Raw genomic sequence first — 14,694 nt, 5'->3', positions numbered from 1 at the left:
TAAGGACTTATCCTGACTCCGTCGGAATCGAAAGTGGAACGAGATAAGCCTTACCTGTATACTACTCCTTCGGAAGTGGAGCGAACTCTATCTCCACATCCCGGATATCCCGAAATTCTTTCGTGTGCCCCATGACTACTCAACTATATAAAGGCTCCAACCCCGATGGCACAAGGTACGCGTGATTTTTCTGCTCTCAATCTCTCTAGCTCTCTAAACTCTCAAAGCTCTTCAGCTCGCATCAAATTACTAACTTAAGCATCGGAGCGACCTCGTTGGGTTAGCCACCCCGGGTTCTTTGATCCTTTCTTGTAGATCCTCTTAGCTCGCCGTCCGACTGGAAGCCAGATCATCCTCCAATAGGGAGTAGTTAGATCGCGCTACATCAGGAATTGTTTTGGTGGAGCAGGGATGGGGATTAATAGGAATCCCTGGTCAAAGTTGGGGTCAAGGATGGGGATTGAGGTCCCTGCCCTGTCCCGCCCCCGATAATATATATGTATATATATTAAATATTATTTATATTTAATATACTATACTATACTATATCCGAATTAGTGTGGGATCAAAATAGTAAAACTGAATCTTGTCCTTTCTTATATCGAAGTTGAAACCCTTTCCAAACGATCCAAACCCGTCCAGATACGGATCTGGAGCGGATCTCAATAATAACATGAAGATAAGCCCTAAACCAGAGAGAGAAGTTACCATCTCCCAACTCACCCCCTTTTTGGGTCAAGGAAACATCTCCACCGTTCGAAAGGAGTGGAATAGCAATATCTGATGCCCCGAAAGCATTGAATCTCGTTGACATCCCACATCCACTGATCCACACGGACCACAGATTTAAACGGCGGGGTCGTCCGGCTCATCCGGTTCGATCCGGTTTTGTCACTTCGGGTTGCAGTTCCTATTTCACGTGCATATTGGGTTCCAAATATTTTGCTTTCTGACAAGTACTTCGGATACAATGTAACGCTGTTACGCTTAGCAGTTATTGTGACCAGTGAGTATTACCCTTAATTCGTCTGACATCAATACCAAACCTTTTGTTGATGAAATGATCTCAGTCATCCGATTAGATAGATTGGCACGACGACGATTATAATAATACAAATCCAACTTCAGAATGGAAAATCAAAAGTCAGACAAGGAAATAATGATTCTGGATTTCTATTAGATAAAAAAATCGCAAAAAGAAAAGAAAAGAAATCCCGAAGTCCCTAACCCTAAATCCTAACATGAAAGATGAAACCAAGAATTACACTAAAAAGAAAAAAAGAGGAGAAAACAAAACATCTATTCAATTCAAGTGTACCGGTTCTTTACAGAGAAAAATTGAAGTATGCCGGTTTAAACCGGTCGGAGTTGGACTGCTAATAGCCGGTGGACAACAGTGTCCGTTAACGAGAGGGTGACCGGCAATCGGACGTGAAATAGCCCCTTCTCAACACCCATAGCCCATTTATAAACGAAGTGTTCCGTTCCGCTCCCCTCTTTCTTATATACAATAATATCACATGTAAACTTTCTCTCTGTTTTCTCTTCTTCTCTCGTTCTCATATTCTTTTGTTTTTTCTTTCTTTCCTTGCTTCATCTCCCTGTAATGCAAAGCAAAACAAGGCCTATTCTTAAGTCTTTTTAATTATCGATTTCCCTCTCAAGGTTTCTTCACAGAGGTGCGAGATTTCTTCAAACCTTCATCGCTCTGTGTTCGCTCGGGTCTTCCAAAGCTTCACCTTGAAGGGATTTGCGCCTCTGGAACTCCAAACGATCTCTATTCTTGTTCGCAATGTTTGTTTCCCTTCACAATTTCTATTTTTTCTCTTACTATTTCTCGCTTGTTTCCTTTTCGTGAAGTAATCTGTTGTTTATTTTCTGCTTTTTCTTTTTCTCGTGCAGGATTTGTTCTCTGAAGGTGATCTATTGAAGAGGTTCGAATTGAATTCTCTTGGGTTAGATCTACTCAGTCGTTCAAGTTTCAGGGTGAAGTTTCCAAGCGATTGTTTTGAAGATTCTGAACCGACGACGTGCGTTTCTTGGATTTTCATTTTTAATCGGGGTTTTGTTTTTAACACGAAACATGGTTTGTTGAAGAGGAGTTTTCTGCACAGATGAAAAGGTCTAGAGAAGACGTTTACATGGGCTCTCAACTCAAACGACCCCTCGTTTCCTCTCGAGGGGAAGCGTAAGTCTCTAATCTTTATCTTTAATTTCCTGATTTTGTATGTTTTAAGCATTTTCCATCTTTCATTCTCTCTAGCTGTGGTTATGGCTTATTGCTGTTTTATATCTTTAAATTTATTTTTTTTAGTAATGGGATTAAACCTTTTCGTTGTGTGCTGGCTGCTTTTCTGCTATTTTTGATGTTGCTGTTAATCATGTTTTCATTTAAAATTGCTGAATATCTAAAGCTTTTCTCTTTCAGGTTACTGTTTTTTTCGTTGTTTTTTCTCTTGTTATTTAATTCCTAGAGGATGTTGTAGGTAATTCTTTAGACTATTATTGCCAGATCATTTTCTTCCGTTAACTTGCACCAGAAGTTCAACTCTGGTGTTGGTTGTTCTTCTCAAAGATAAAACGGAAAAATAAGTCATTTTTTTCTCTGGAAACATGATTTGATCTCTTCCTTTTTTTAGATGATTTATTCTTAAAGAGAATTTGTGTATATGCAAATATTGTCAAACGAGCTTTGTTCTTTTGGGGTATTTACTGAATTTGGGGTTTCTCTTTTCTGGCAATGAAGCTCCGGGCAACCCCAAGTCCCTAGAGGCGGAGGAGGTGCAGTTGGAGGAGGTGGCGGAGGAGGAGGAAGTGGAGGGGGAGAAGGTGCACAGAAACTAACAACAAACGATGCCCTAGCCTATCTTAAGGCGGTCAAGGACATTTTTCAGGATAAAAGGGAAAAATATGACGAGTTTCTTGAGGTCATGAAAGATTTCAAGGCCCAGAGGTGCGGTCATTATGTCATTCTTTTTTTGTTTTTTGGGTTTCTCACCAGTTTGTCTGGATCGTTGATTCCTTGATCTTTGTTTGTTTCTTGCAGAATTGACACTACTGGGGTCATATCAAGGGTGAAAGAATTATTCAAAGGGCATAGGGACTTAATTTTAGGCTTCAATACCTTCTTGCCAAAGGGGTATGAGATCACCCTCCCACTTGAGGATGAAACTCCACCAAAGAAGCCTGTTGAGTTTGAAGAAGCAATAAATTTTGTAAACAAGATCAAGGTGAGACTTCTACCACATTGTTAAATATTGAGTTGTAATTTTTATTCCGTAGGGTTTTCAATTAATGTTTTTTTTTTTTTTCCTACAGACACGGTTCCAAAATGATGATCATGTATACAAATCATTCTTAGACATTCTAAATATGTACCGAAAGGAGAACAAGTCCATTACTGAGGTCTATCAGGAGGTATCATTGCAGAATGCTTCATGTCCTCATTGGTGTCCTTAATGGGTTTCATCTTTTTTTTTTTTTTTTTTTCTCCTGTCTCATCTGTTTTTACAGCATGTTTCCTTCATTTAAGCACTTAGATCATTTGCAAGTTTGATTTCTTTCTCTTTCCAGGTGGCTACTCTTTTCCATGACCATCCTGATTTGCTCAGTGAGTTCACACACTTTCTACCTGATTCATCAGCAACAGTGCCCACACAGCATCTTCCATCAGGCAGAAATTCTTTTCTTCGCCGTGACGAGCGAAGCACTGCCATGCCTACGTTGCGGCAAATTCATGTGGATAAGGTATCCTTCCTTCCCTCTTTCCTGTTTCCTCTTTTCTTTTTCAAAGTTTTTTAGTGGTTTTGTTGGCGTCTTGTAATTGGATAGAGAACTGACATCATGTTTTATTTGCATACTTGTCAGAAGGAGAGGACATTTACTTCTCATGCTGATCGTGATCTAAGTGTTGACCGTCCTGATACAGACCATGATAGAACAGTCATGAAAGGGGATAAAGAGCAGAGAAGGCGCTCTGAAAAGGACAAGGAGAGGAAGGATGATAGGGATAGGAGAGACCGTGATCGGGATGATAAGGATACCGAGCATGAAAGCAGTAGGGACTTCAACAGCGTGTCACGTCTTACCCATAAACGGAAATCTTCTCGGAGGGTTGAAGACTCCATAGCTGAGCAGATAAGCCAAGGTGGGGAAGGTGCTGAAAATTTTGGAATGCATGCCGTATCATCTTCTTTTGATGATAAAAATGCCTTGAAAAGTGAGTGCTTGATTATATAATTTGATAACGAGCAAAGACGTTGAGTATGTGGCTTCTTTCTGCTTTTTTTTTTGGGTTTTTATGTTAGTTGGTTGAGCTGCCTACTTGTAAATTACATATTTGAGTGCCTTATTTAGAAAACTTGTTAACTTTGCTTGTTAGCCTAGAATTTCATATGATACAGGGAATTTATTTACTTTCATGAAATGATCAGATGTACTTTCTAGGCTACGAATGGTGTAGGTTCATATGTAACCAAGTTTTTACATTACAAGAAGTCAAGAACGTAGGAGAGGTTAGTAGACATGATGTATGTTGCTTGATTTTCTAGGTTCTAAAATTAGCATATTGGCCTGATAGATGCATGGGTAGATACATGCAATAACCAGCCACCAAAAGGTTTTCAAAGAGTAGCTTTCATTCTCATTGGTATTACCTGGTTGCTTGATCATGTGAACTTAAATGTTCACTTTGGAACAATTTCAACAATCTTTGAATAGGACCAACTGAGAATTTGATATCGGCATGTTTCATTTACTTTAATTACTAGACTGCTAAAATCAGTCTTAAAACTGAATCCACCCACATAGGGACTGCTAACATGTTCTGGTCTCAGTTTCACTGATATTGCTGGATTTGCTTATCCATTGGAAATATATTAGAATTGCATGACGAGGTATTTTTTGATAATACATTTGTGTTCATTGACAATAACACTGAAGACTTCATATTTCACAGGTTCTAATATTAATAGGAGGATTTTTTTTGTTGAAACCAAGTAGTCAGTATATTTAAGTTGGTACTGAACTAACAATGTAGTTCAAATGTCAAATTCACAACTACTGGATAGGTAGAATATAAGTATAAACCCATGATTTGTATCTTTACAAATGCCATTGTAATCTTTCTTCTGTTATTGGTGAAATTGGCTTTTCAAGTTCAAATAGGCAGGGCAGGCTGTTTTATGGTATTTCTTTTGAGAATGATCTAGTTGATTTGTAACTTTATTTATTTTTATCTGAAGAAACTTTTTTTTTCCATGTCTTGATAGGTGCATACAGCCAAGAATTTACTTTTTGTGAGAAAGTTAAGGAGAAACTGCGTAATTCTGATGATTATCAGGAATTCTTGAAATGCCTTCATATTTATAGCACAGAAATAATCACAAGATCTGAACTGCAAACTTTGGTATGCCTCATATTTTCCTTGTTCCTTATTTTGATAAGAATTGTTGGGGTGTTCTTTAACCAGATCTTATGACTGGATGCTTATATAGAGCTGTTATTTATATGTATGCATGTTAACCAATAACTGATAAGAGAAATGTATTACAACAGAAATAGGAGAGCACAGATGAAAGAGAATAAGAAGAAAAGTTGATAATGAGACAACCAAGTATAGTCCTTTGACAGGACTAGATAACCCTTAGTAATGAATGGGTTCTGGCACTGATGACAGGACTAGTTTACCTAAATACAGTCTGTCTGTTGTTATATTATATTGTTCAATTTGTTTATTTAGAAAATGGGTTCTGGCAACATATATAGGGCTGAGTTCTGGTCAGGCCCAGCTTAGACCAAGAGTGTATAGACTTGGCTGAGTTTGAACCTATTAATCTTTCTTGTCTTCGTCAACATGAATATACTGTGCGGCATCCCTTTTATTCATGAAAGTATTTAAGGTCGCAACTGCTTTCCATTTGTCTGAATTTGAGTTCAAATTAAACCCAATTAAGGCAATCTAAAATCAATTTGTTTCTAATTGGATTACGTATCCACCATAACTCGATCTGTTACAATCTGATATGATAATGTTTAGCTTTATATTGCTTATATATACACAAAATTATTATGTATCTATTAGTAGAGTTGATTTAAATGTTATATGTTTACTAAGATTCGTAGGTTCAAGTCTCACAAGAGTTATATTCAAGTCATTCTATTCATTTTATACAATGTCAGTCATTTTAATTCATTAATACTATGTAATATTTTGATAATTAATTTGTTAATGGAATTTAATATCTGAATTTGAGCCAGATCTAAATCCAGCATATAAATTTTGATTTGAATCCAGATATTAATGAATGAAATTTGGATCTAGGCATATCCAATTTTCTCTGATCCATTTGCAGCCTTAAAAGTATTGAACATGAATTTGATTTCAATCTCATTGGTAAAGCTTATATTGTTATGATGACAATCTTGGTTCAGAATTTTTTTAATTTGCACTTCTTTCAGATGGGTGATTTGCTTGGAAAATATCCAGATCTTATGGATGGGTTCAATGAATTTTTGACCCATTGTGAGAAGATTGGTAAGTTTTGGAAACTAAAAGTTTTTTTTCCCTGCATATCCTGCTCTTATTTGTATTTTTTCTAATTGAGATGTGTTCTGCAGATGGATTTCTTGCTGGTGTTATGAGTAAAAGTATGTGAAACAACATACCTTTTCTTATTTCCATTAATGATAAGGGCAGTTGTTGAGTATAATTTTCATGCTTTTGTCTTCTAATGTATCAATATAAGATTATTTATTATTCATTGATTAGTATTATCAAGACGAGCCATTCCCAAGTAGAGACTAGCAAATGCCCGATTAGACTGCTTGCTGGATGTCTCAAGGTATTTTAGTTATTTGTGTAGATTTATCTCATCAAACTTTTATTTATTGCAGAATCATTGTGGAATGAAGGACACTTACCCAGACCAGTGAAAGTAGAAGACAAGGAAAAAGACAGGGAGCGGGAAAGGGATGATAGGGAGAAAGATAGAGACCGTGAAAGAGAGAGGGATAAAGAAAGGGAAAGGCATGACAAGGGTGTTGGGGGTCACAAGGTTCCTTTGTATTCAAACAAGGAGAAGTTTATAGCTAAACCCATTTCAGAGCTTGACCTCTCTAATTGTCAACGCTGTACTCCCAGTTACCGGCTTCTGCCAAAGAATGTAGGCAATTCTTTCACTATCTTCTTGGTATTTCTTTTGATACTTTGATCTGAATTAGTATTTAGGTGGTCATGACATTCTTTGATGTTTGTCCTGCAGTATCCTATACCTTCGTCAAGTCATAGAACAGATCTTGGTTATCAAGTATTGAATGATCATTGGGTGTCAGTGACTTCAGGTAGTGAGGACTACTCTTTTAAACACATGCGCAAAAATCAGTATGAAGAAAGCCTGTTCAGATGTGAAGATGATAGGTAAAAGACCTGCTTGAGATTTGGAGCAATGATTTTTTCCCATATTTTTCCTGATTTAACTATATGTGACATGACGATTAAGCATTTTTGGAGCTTTTTTTTTATCAAATGTATAACCAAAAAAAAGTGAAAGAAGTTTTTTGGTGCTTGATGTGGTTTCCATAGATAAGAAAACCTAACTTCTCATTTGTTTTTTGTACACCGCATTCCTTGATCCAAAACCTCTCTGCCCCACGTCCCAAGGGATGCTTGCAAAACTTATCTACAATGGAAATTCTGAGCTGGGGTTTTATACTAGTTCCTTTAACTTTGTAATTACTGTCGTTTTCTTTTCCTAAACAATATCAGGTTTGAGCTGGACATGTTGTTGGAATCAGTTAATGTAACTACTAAGCGTGTAGAGGAGTTATTAGACAAGCTCAATGACAATACAATTATACCAGACAGTCCAATTCGTGTGGAGGATTACTTTACAGGTTTATATATGCAATCTGATTAAGTATATGATAATCTTGGGATTTCCTTTCATGTATTGATATTTGAGCTCATTTACCTCCATATTTTCTGACCACTGTTTATATATTTTTCTTTCTTCTTGTAGCTTTAAATTTAAGGTGCATTGAACGCCTGTATGGTGACCATGGGCTGGATGTGATGGATGTGTTGCGAAAGAATGCTCCCCTTGCATTGCCTGTCATATTAACTCGCTTGAAGCAGAAACAAGAGGAATGGACAAGGTGTCGTGCAGATTTTAATAAAGTTTGGGCTGAAATATATGCTAAGAACTATCACAAATCACTTGATCACCGAAGCTTCTATTTCAAGCAACAGGATACAAAGAGTTTGAGTACGAAGGGTAAGTTAATCTACCAAGGACTGAGTTTTATAGTTCTTTTATTTTTTGGAGGGGGGGGGGGAGTTGAAACTGAGTTTTATAGTTTGAAAATATAGTCAGATCATTCAACTATAGGAGCTCAGTTGAATTCAATTTTACCATTAAGAACTAAAAAACATTTTATCTTTTGCTATTCTATAAATGAATCTGTTTGATTGCTCCTGCAAGATTGTCTTTTGGTGTCTTATACATTCTTTTGCTTTCTCGTTTTATGTGCTTCTATTTTTCTAATTTTTATGCTTTTGAATGCACAGCCTTATTAGCTGAGATTAAAGAAATTAATGAGAAGAAGCGGAAGGAGGATGATGTTCTTCTTGCTATTGCTGCTGGAAACAGACGACCTATAATTCCAAATCTGGAATTTGAGTACTCTGATTCTGACATTCCTGAAGATTTATACCAGCTAATCAAATATTCATGTGGAGAGGTTTGCACAACAACAGAACAGTTGGACAAAGTGATGAAGATTTGGACAACATTCTTGGAACCCATCTTGGGTGTTCCTCCTCGGCCACAGGGTGCTGAAGATACTGAAGATGTTGTAAAAGCTAAAAACAATACTGTCAAAAGTAGTGTAGCAAGCAGAGAAAGTGATGGGAGTCCTGGAGCTGATGCTGCTGTTACAAATTCCAAGCAATTAAACCCTACTAGCAATGGAGATGACAGTACTGCACCAGAAAAAGCAAGTTCATGCAGGGATAGGCTGGCAAATGGGGATACTTCTGCCAAAGAAGATAGCCTTCATGATGCAGATCGAGTTGCCCGTAGAAATGATACATGCAATACTCCTCAGAATGGAAAAGTGCAGAATAATGCCCTTATGACAGATGAAATGTCTGGAGTTAACATACAGGCTACATCTAATGAACGGCTAACCAATTCTAACACATCACTTGCTGCTAGAGCAGAACAAAATCTTGGTAGATCCAATATGGAAATCACATCAGGTCAATATAAACTGGCTTCAAAGTAATGAAACTATTAATTTTAATATAATTTGCTTGCCCAAGAAGTTTGAAGTTACTATTTTAATTAATCTTGAATTTTTTTTGTTTCTTTTTAATTGATTTTGAAATCATTACTGGATTATTGAGATACTTTTTTGTTGCAAGGTCTTAGCGGACCTCCTTCCAGACCTGGTCAAACTGCAAATGAGGGTGGGAATGAGCCCAAGCTTAGTACTGATGTTCCACCATCATCTGAGGTATACACATATTCTTAAGGATGAGTCTATTTTTTCACATTTAAAGAATACAATATTCTCATTTTGGTCTTTTTTTTCTGGGGTATACACATATTCAAAAGGACGAGTCTATTTTTTCTCATTTAAAGATACAACATGCTCATTTTGATCTTTCTTCTTTCTGTTGGGGTGGTGCTTATGGTTCTTGATGTATGAGGGAGGAAAACCTGTTGACAGGCAGAGCTGTTCAGATAAGTATAGCTAAGTCATTTGTAAGGGAAGGGTGAAAGCTAGCTAATTCTCTTGTCCATTACTTAATGTAATTTTTTTTTTCTGTTTTGCAGTTTTTGATGCCATTTTGTGTTGTTCAAAATGTTATATGTTTAGGGAATTCCTACTCTGCTTTTTCTTAGGCTGTGTTTGGTGTTGATTTGTATAGGTTTCCCTACCTTTCCCTTCCTTTGCCCACCTTTTCTTTCAAACCAAACACAACTTTAGGGGAAGTTAGCGGCTTTATCTGCAAATGCTATTAAAAGCTAATATCCCAAAGTAATTATCTCACAATTTTCCCCCAAGAGTAGCAATGTCTATTAGCTGAGTAGTGCCAGATTGCAATGTTTTACCAAGCTGTTTAAAGTGTTTTTCAAGCTGTTTAAAGTGGATATATGGTCAATCTCAGGTCAGTCTGAAATCTTTGGTTTCTGGCCAAGATTTCAGGGTGGTACCAAGGTGAAAATTCTGAGGAGTTGCATTCCATTTGCTGTGTGTTGGGAAGTATGGAAGGAAAGAAACAGAATTTTTGAGAATAAGAAGAAAAGGGTGGAAGAGGTGGTGGCAAGGATCAGTCTCTTCAGTGATTTGGGTGTTGATAATGCCAGAATTTCTAGGCTTAAAGAAAGAAGACTTTGGGTCAGATTTTTGGTGTTCTCTGAATTCTTAAAAAGTCTTGGGGTATTTGTTTGTTTGCTATGAAGTCTGTTTTGTTTCTCTCTTGTAATCTTTTATTTCTAGAAATAAAATCTTTTCTTTATTTATATTTAAAAAAAAAGGTTTGCAGCTTGTATCTTTAATGAAATAATTGTAATGGTATTCTCTTCATCGTATTTTTCATGCACCATATAGTTTTATGAAAGTTCCATCAGTAAGTCAAAGTTCTATGCACGTGCAGGGTTGAGTTAGACCAATGTGCAACTGTGTTTTCTGTTTTGTGGGATTGATAGTTAGCATTATCCAACATTTTTTCCCTTCCTGATGACACTTTCATTTTAATTTCATGCACCATGTAGGGTGGTGACAATGCAAGACCCACTGTACCAGCCAATGGGGTAATAACAGATGGCTCTAAAGTCCATAGATATCATGAAGAATCTGTTGGACACTTAAAAGTTGAGAGAGAAGAGGGTGAGTTATCCCCCCCTAATGAGGATTTTGAAGAAGATAACTTTGTTGGCTATGGAGATGCTGGTATTGATGCAGTGCCTAAGGCAAAGGATACTGCTACAAGTAGGCAATATCAAACAAGGCATGGAGAAGAAGAAGAAATATGCTGTGGCGAGGCAGGAGGAGAAAATGATGCAGATGCTGATGATGAGGGTGAAGAAAGTGCTCAAAGGTCAACAGAGGACAGTGAGAATGCCTCTGAAGCTGGTGATGTTTCTGGTAGTGAGTCAGGTGATGGTGAAGAGTGCTCCCATGAAGATCATGAAGAGGAGGAAGATGTTGACCATGATGAGCATGACAATAAGGCTGAAAGTGAAGGAGAGGCTGAGGGGATGGCTGATGCACATGATGTTGAAGGAGATAGTATCTCATTGCCATTTTCAGAACGTTTTCTGATGAGGGTGAAGCCTCTGGCAAAATATGTCCCTTCTGTTCTACAGGACAAAGAAAAGAAGGATTCACGAATTTTTTATGGAAATGATTCCTTCTATGTGCTTTTTAGGCTTCATCAAGTAAGTTCTATTTTGTTTTGAAATATATTATGAACTCATAAATTTTTATGTGATTTGATCAACTTTTTTCTTTAATCTGCCATTTCAGACACTGTATGAGAGAATTCTATCAGCAAAGATGAATTCATCAACTGCTGAAAAAAAATGGAGAACTTCAAAGGACACAAGCCCTCCTGATCTCTATGCCAGGTGATTGAACCTTGCAGTTTTAGTTCTTTACCTACTTAAAATGTCCAAATTGCATTAATTGGGGATTTATTTTTTTCTCCTTGTAATTGTGATGCCCAGATTTATGAGTGCATTATACAGTTTGCTTGATGGTTCTGCTGATAATACAAAGTTCGAGGATGATTGCCGAGCTATTATTGGAACTCAATCATATGTTCTGTTTACATTAGATAAGTTGATATATAAACTTGTCAAACAGGTAAGTAACTAATGATTAATCTTTTCTCTTCCTGTTAGCGTTTCTACTCCAAAAACTTATGTATATAGCATTCACCACAGCTTCAAACAGTTGCAACTGATGAGATGGACAACAAGCTTCTTCAACTATATGCATATGAAAAATCAAGGCAGCCTGGGAGATTTATTGATTTAGTTTATCATGAAAATGCACGTGTTCTTCTTCATGAAGAGAACATATATCGATTTGAATGTGTATGTTTTTAGCTGGTTTTCTTTTGTTTAATATCATCTAAATGTAGTATTCCTTTTATATTATTATTATTTTTTTTCTCGGGGGCAGGGGGGAGGGGTTGAGAATAATTTTCCGTTGATATATGAATAGTTTTATTTCTTGCAGTCATCAAGTCCCAGTCCCACCCGTTTGTCCATCCAGTTGATGGACTATGGGCATGAAAAGCCTGAAGTCACTGCTGTTTCCATGGAACCGAACTTTTCAGCTTATCTGCACAATGACTTCCTGTCAGTTGCTCCTGACAGAAAGGAGATGCATGGTGTATTCCTTGAAAGGTAAGGAGATCACAGCTCACATTGCTTTAAGCCCATTTATTAGTTAAATAAGTTACAACGTGTCAATAAGAGTCTACATTTCCAGAAACAAACGCAAAAGTTCAAGTGATGATGAATTTTCTACTACATGCAAAGCTCTCGAGGGAGTTACAGTGGTCAATGGTCTGGAGTGTAAGATAGCTTGTAATTCATCGAAGGTATTTTTCTCTCTCATCTACTTATTAAGCTTCAAAATTTGATTTTTGAGCATTTATTGCTAGAGGAAGAAAGATCATGGAGCTCTTACTCCCTTATATTTGCAAGGAAATCCATTTATATATCCTGTGTTCCTGTGAGGGGCTCCATTACAGACTAGGCATGTATAAATCAATATTTTCTTTAAACCTAATTGGATCCATCTCTTAGCCTCACTTTTAGTGGTCCAAACTCAAAAATACCGAAATCACACTATAACACTGACTGAACTGGGATAACCCCTGCTTTCCCTGTTTCCCTATTCGACCCAACTGGTCAACATTGGTTTAAACTGTTGCTTCAGTGCTTTGTGGGCTCATGAGACATGTACATTGGCAGGTCTCCTATGTGCTTGATACAGAAGATTTCTTGTTTCGAAAGAGAAGAAAAAAGAGATGTTTATCTACGGGCATCTCTTCTTGCCACGACCAAGCAAAGGTATCGAATGGTTATGCTGTAAGAGTACAGCGGTTCCACAGATTGCTATCTGGTTCCTAGTATGCCTTGCTGGGATATCAAAGGTAGATTCTGGATACTCTTTATAACTTTTACCAGTAACTCTTAGAAAGCTTGCATTTGGTCATTTTTTTTCTTCGGAAATTCACTATGTAATTGTGTTTCTCATCAAGCCTCCTGTTACCGGACAGGTACCTCCCATGGGGTTGTGGATTATTGCTGCTGCCAATCTCTCTACTAAAACGCTTTCCCGAAGGCATCTCTCCCTCGCATTGGTTTTTTCGCGATAACAACCTAGGAGAAGTGGGAAAGGGTCGTAAAATCTGGTGGTATCCTGTAATTTCGCGTCAGTGGGCATTTGGAGCCACTTCTGTAAATAGGGTTTTATCCTGATGTAAAACTGAGAGATATATCTTCATTTCATTGGTTTACTGTTTTTTCCACCCAGAAACGAACGACAGCCTCTGTTATTTTTCCTGTTGTTGCAATTGGTGTAAATACTCCCTGTGGTCCGTAAGCCAACTAACCCGCTTGAGTATACAAGTTGAAGGAGAATTGAATTGAAACTTGTTTTTTCCCCATCATAGGCAGTGAAATAATCAGTAATGAAGCATTTTCTGTGTTTTTTATTCATTACTTGTGGTTTTATTTGTTTCTTTCCCCAGTTTAAATACAGTAGCATCTCTTTTTCAACTTTGCACTAAGAATCCAAGTATGATGAACGATAGATATTAAGCAAGTTTAGATCCAGGGTCCGAACACCCGAACTAGACGGGTCTGGAGCTCTCAAAAGTTAAAACTTGCCACCTGTCCATTGTTTGGAGGATTGAGATGTAACCATATCAAAGGGGGCTTTGCTAAAAAGTCCCAAATCAGAACGCTATACTTCATCTGATCAATTTATAGTCATTGCTTTAGTTGATTGTTGAAACATCAGATTCATGCCAAATTTCCAATTTATGGATTTGGGGGCAGAGCTATCTGTATGTCATGTGTCCTCGTATCCAAGGCAGAAGAGTTCAGCTAAATATAACGTGATTTGACAACATCTGAAGTTTTGCTGAAATGAATGACTTGTTGCATTTAGTGGGTCAAATTATCTGTAATAAAATATTTCTTATCCATCTTCAGCTTCAGCCAGAAGCCCATAGTATCCTTGAAAATTTATTTGTTAAAAGACAAAGTACAAAGTAATAATAAGCTTTTCAGTTCAGTCACTTCAGCTAGCTGTAGAAAATAATTAATGAAAACCCTCAATGGCCTTTGTAAAACCCTTGAATTTCTTTGCCCTATAAAGAGAGTAGATCCAGGAAGAGACGCATCAACTTTGTCCTGTAATGTGTCATTTCCATGTCAACAAAGTAATTATTGGCTCTTTTCAATTTTTAGTGTCTTTTTTCTTAGTACTGGTTAAATCCTTCGTTGTTATGACTTTTTGTTATTTATTGAAAAGCTACACACTGAATCGTAATCGTAGTTATCGGTTATCCACTACAAATGGTGCAGTAAAAGAGAGAAAATTTTGGAATTTAAAGATGAAATATGAGAAAAATGTTAGGAATTGTCTCGTTAAATGTGATAT

At 37.1% G+C, this 14,694-nt stretch overlaps 1 protein-coding gene across 4 annotated transcripts; it reads left to right on the top strand.

Annotated features, from left to right (window-relative positions):
* Positions 1-1,491: 1,491 nt before the first annotated feature.
* Positions 1,492-13,745, top strand: LOC104596135 (paired amphipathic helix protein Sin3-like 4). Of its 4 annotated transcripts, XM_010257179.3 has the most exons (25): positions 1,492-1,794; positions 1,903-2,030; positions 2,115-2,188; positions 2,747-2,953; positions 3,047-3,230; positions 3,319-3,417; positions 3,574-3,747; positions 3,868-4,219; positions 5,271-5,407; positions 6,460-6,535; positions 6,619-6,648; positions 6,895-7,163; positions 7,263-7,417; positions 7,766-7,893; positions 8,019-8,273; positions 8,567-9,259; positions 9,425-9,516; positions 10,782-11,447; positions 11,536-11,636; positions 11,736-11,874; positions 11,955-12,107; positions 12,253-12,422; positions 12,508-12,619; positions 12,996-13,177; positions 13,304-13,745. In XM_010257179.3, the coding sequence occupies exons 3-24, from the start codon at positions 2,115-2,117 to the stop codon at positions 13,152-13,154; spliced, it is 4,425 nt and encodes a 1,474-aa protein (XP_010255481.1). In that variant the 5' UTR covers positions 1,492-1,794; positions 1,903-2,030; the 3' UTR covers positions 13,155-13,177; positions 13,304-13,745. The 4 variants fall into 4 exon arrangements, with proteins under 4 accessions (XP_010255481.1, XP_010255497.1, XP_010255472.1 ...); XM_010257195.3 differs by having other exon boundaries at positions 1,493-1,794; positions 1,903-2,188; positions 3,868-4,147; XM_010257170.3 differs by having other exon boundaries at positions 1,493-1,794; positions 1,903-2,188.
* The last annotated feature ends 949 nt before the right edge of the window (positions 13,746-14,694 follow it).

The sequence above is a fragment of the Nelumbo nucifera genome, chromosome 3, assembly GCF_055504915.1.
Source record: "Nelumbo nucifera cultivar China Antique chromosome 3, China Antique-T2T, whole genome shotgun sequence".
NCBI classification, from domain to species: domain Eukaryota; kingdom Viridiplantae; phylum Streptophyta; class Magnoliopsida; order Proteales; family Nelumbonaceae; genus Nelumbo; species Nelumbo nucifera.
The sequence above is the reverse complement of the archived record's forward strand: the minus strand, read 5'-3'. Positions and strand labels throughout refer to the sequence as shown.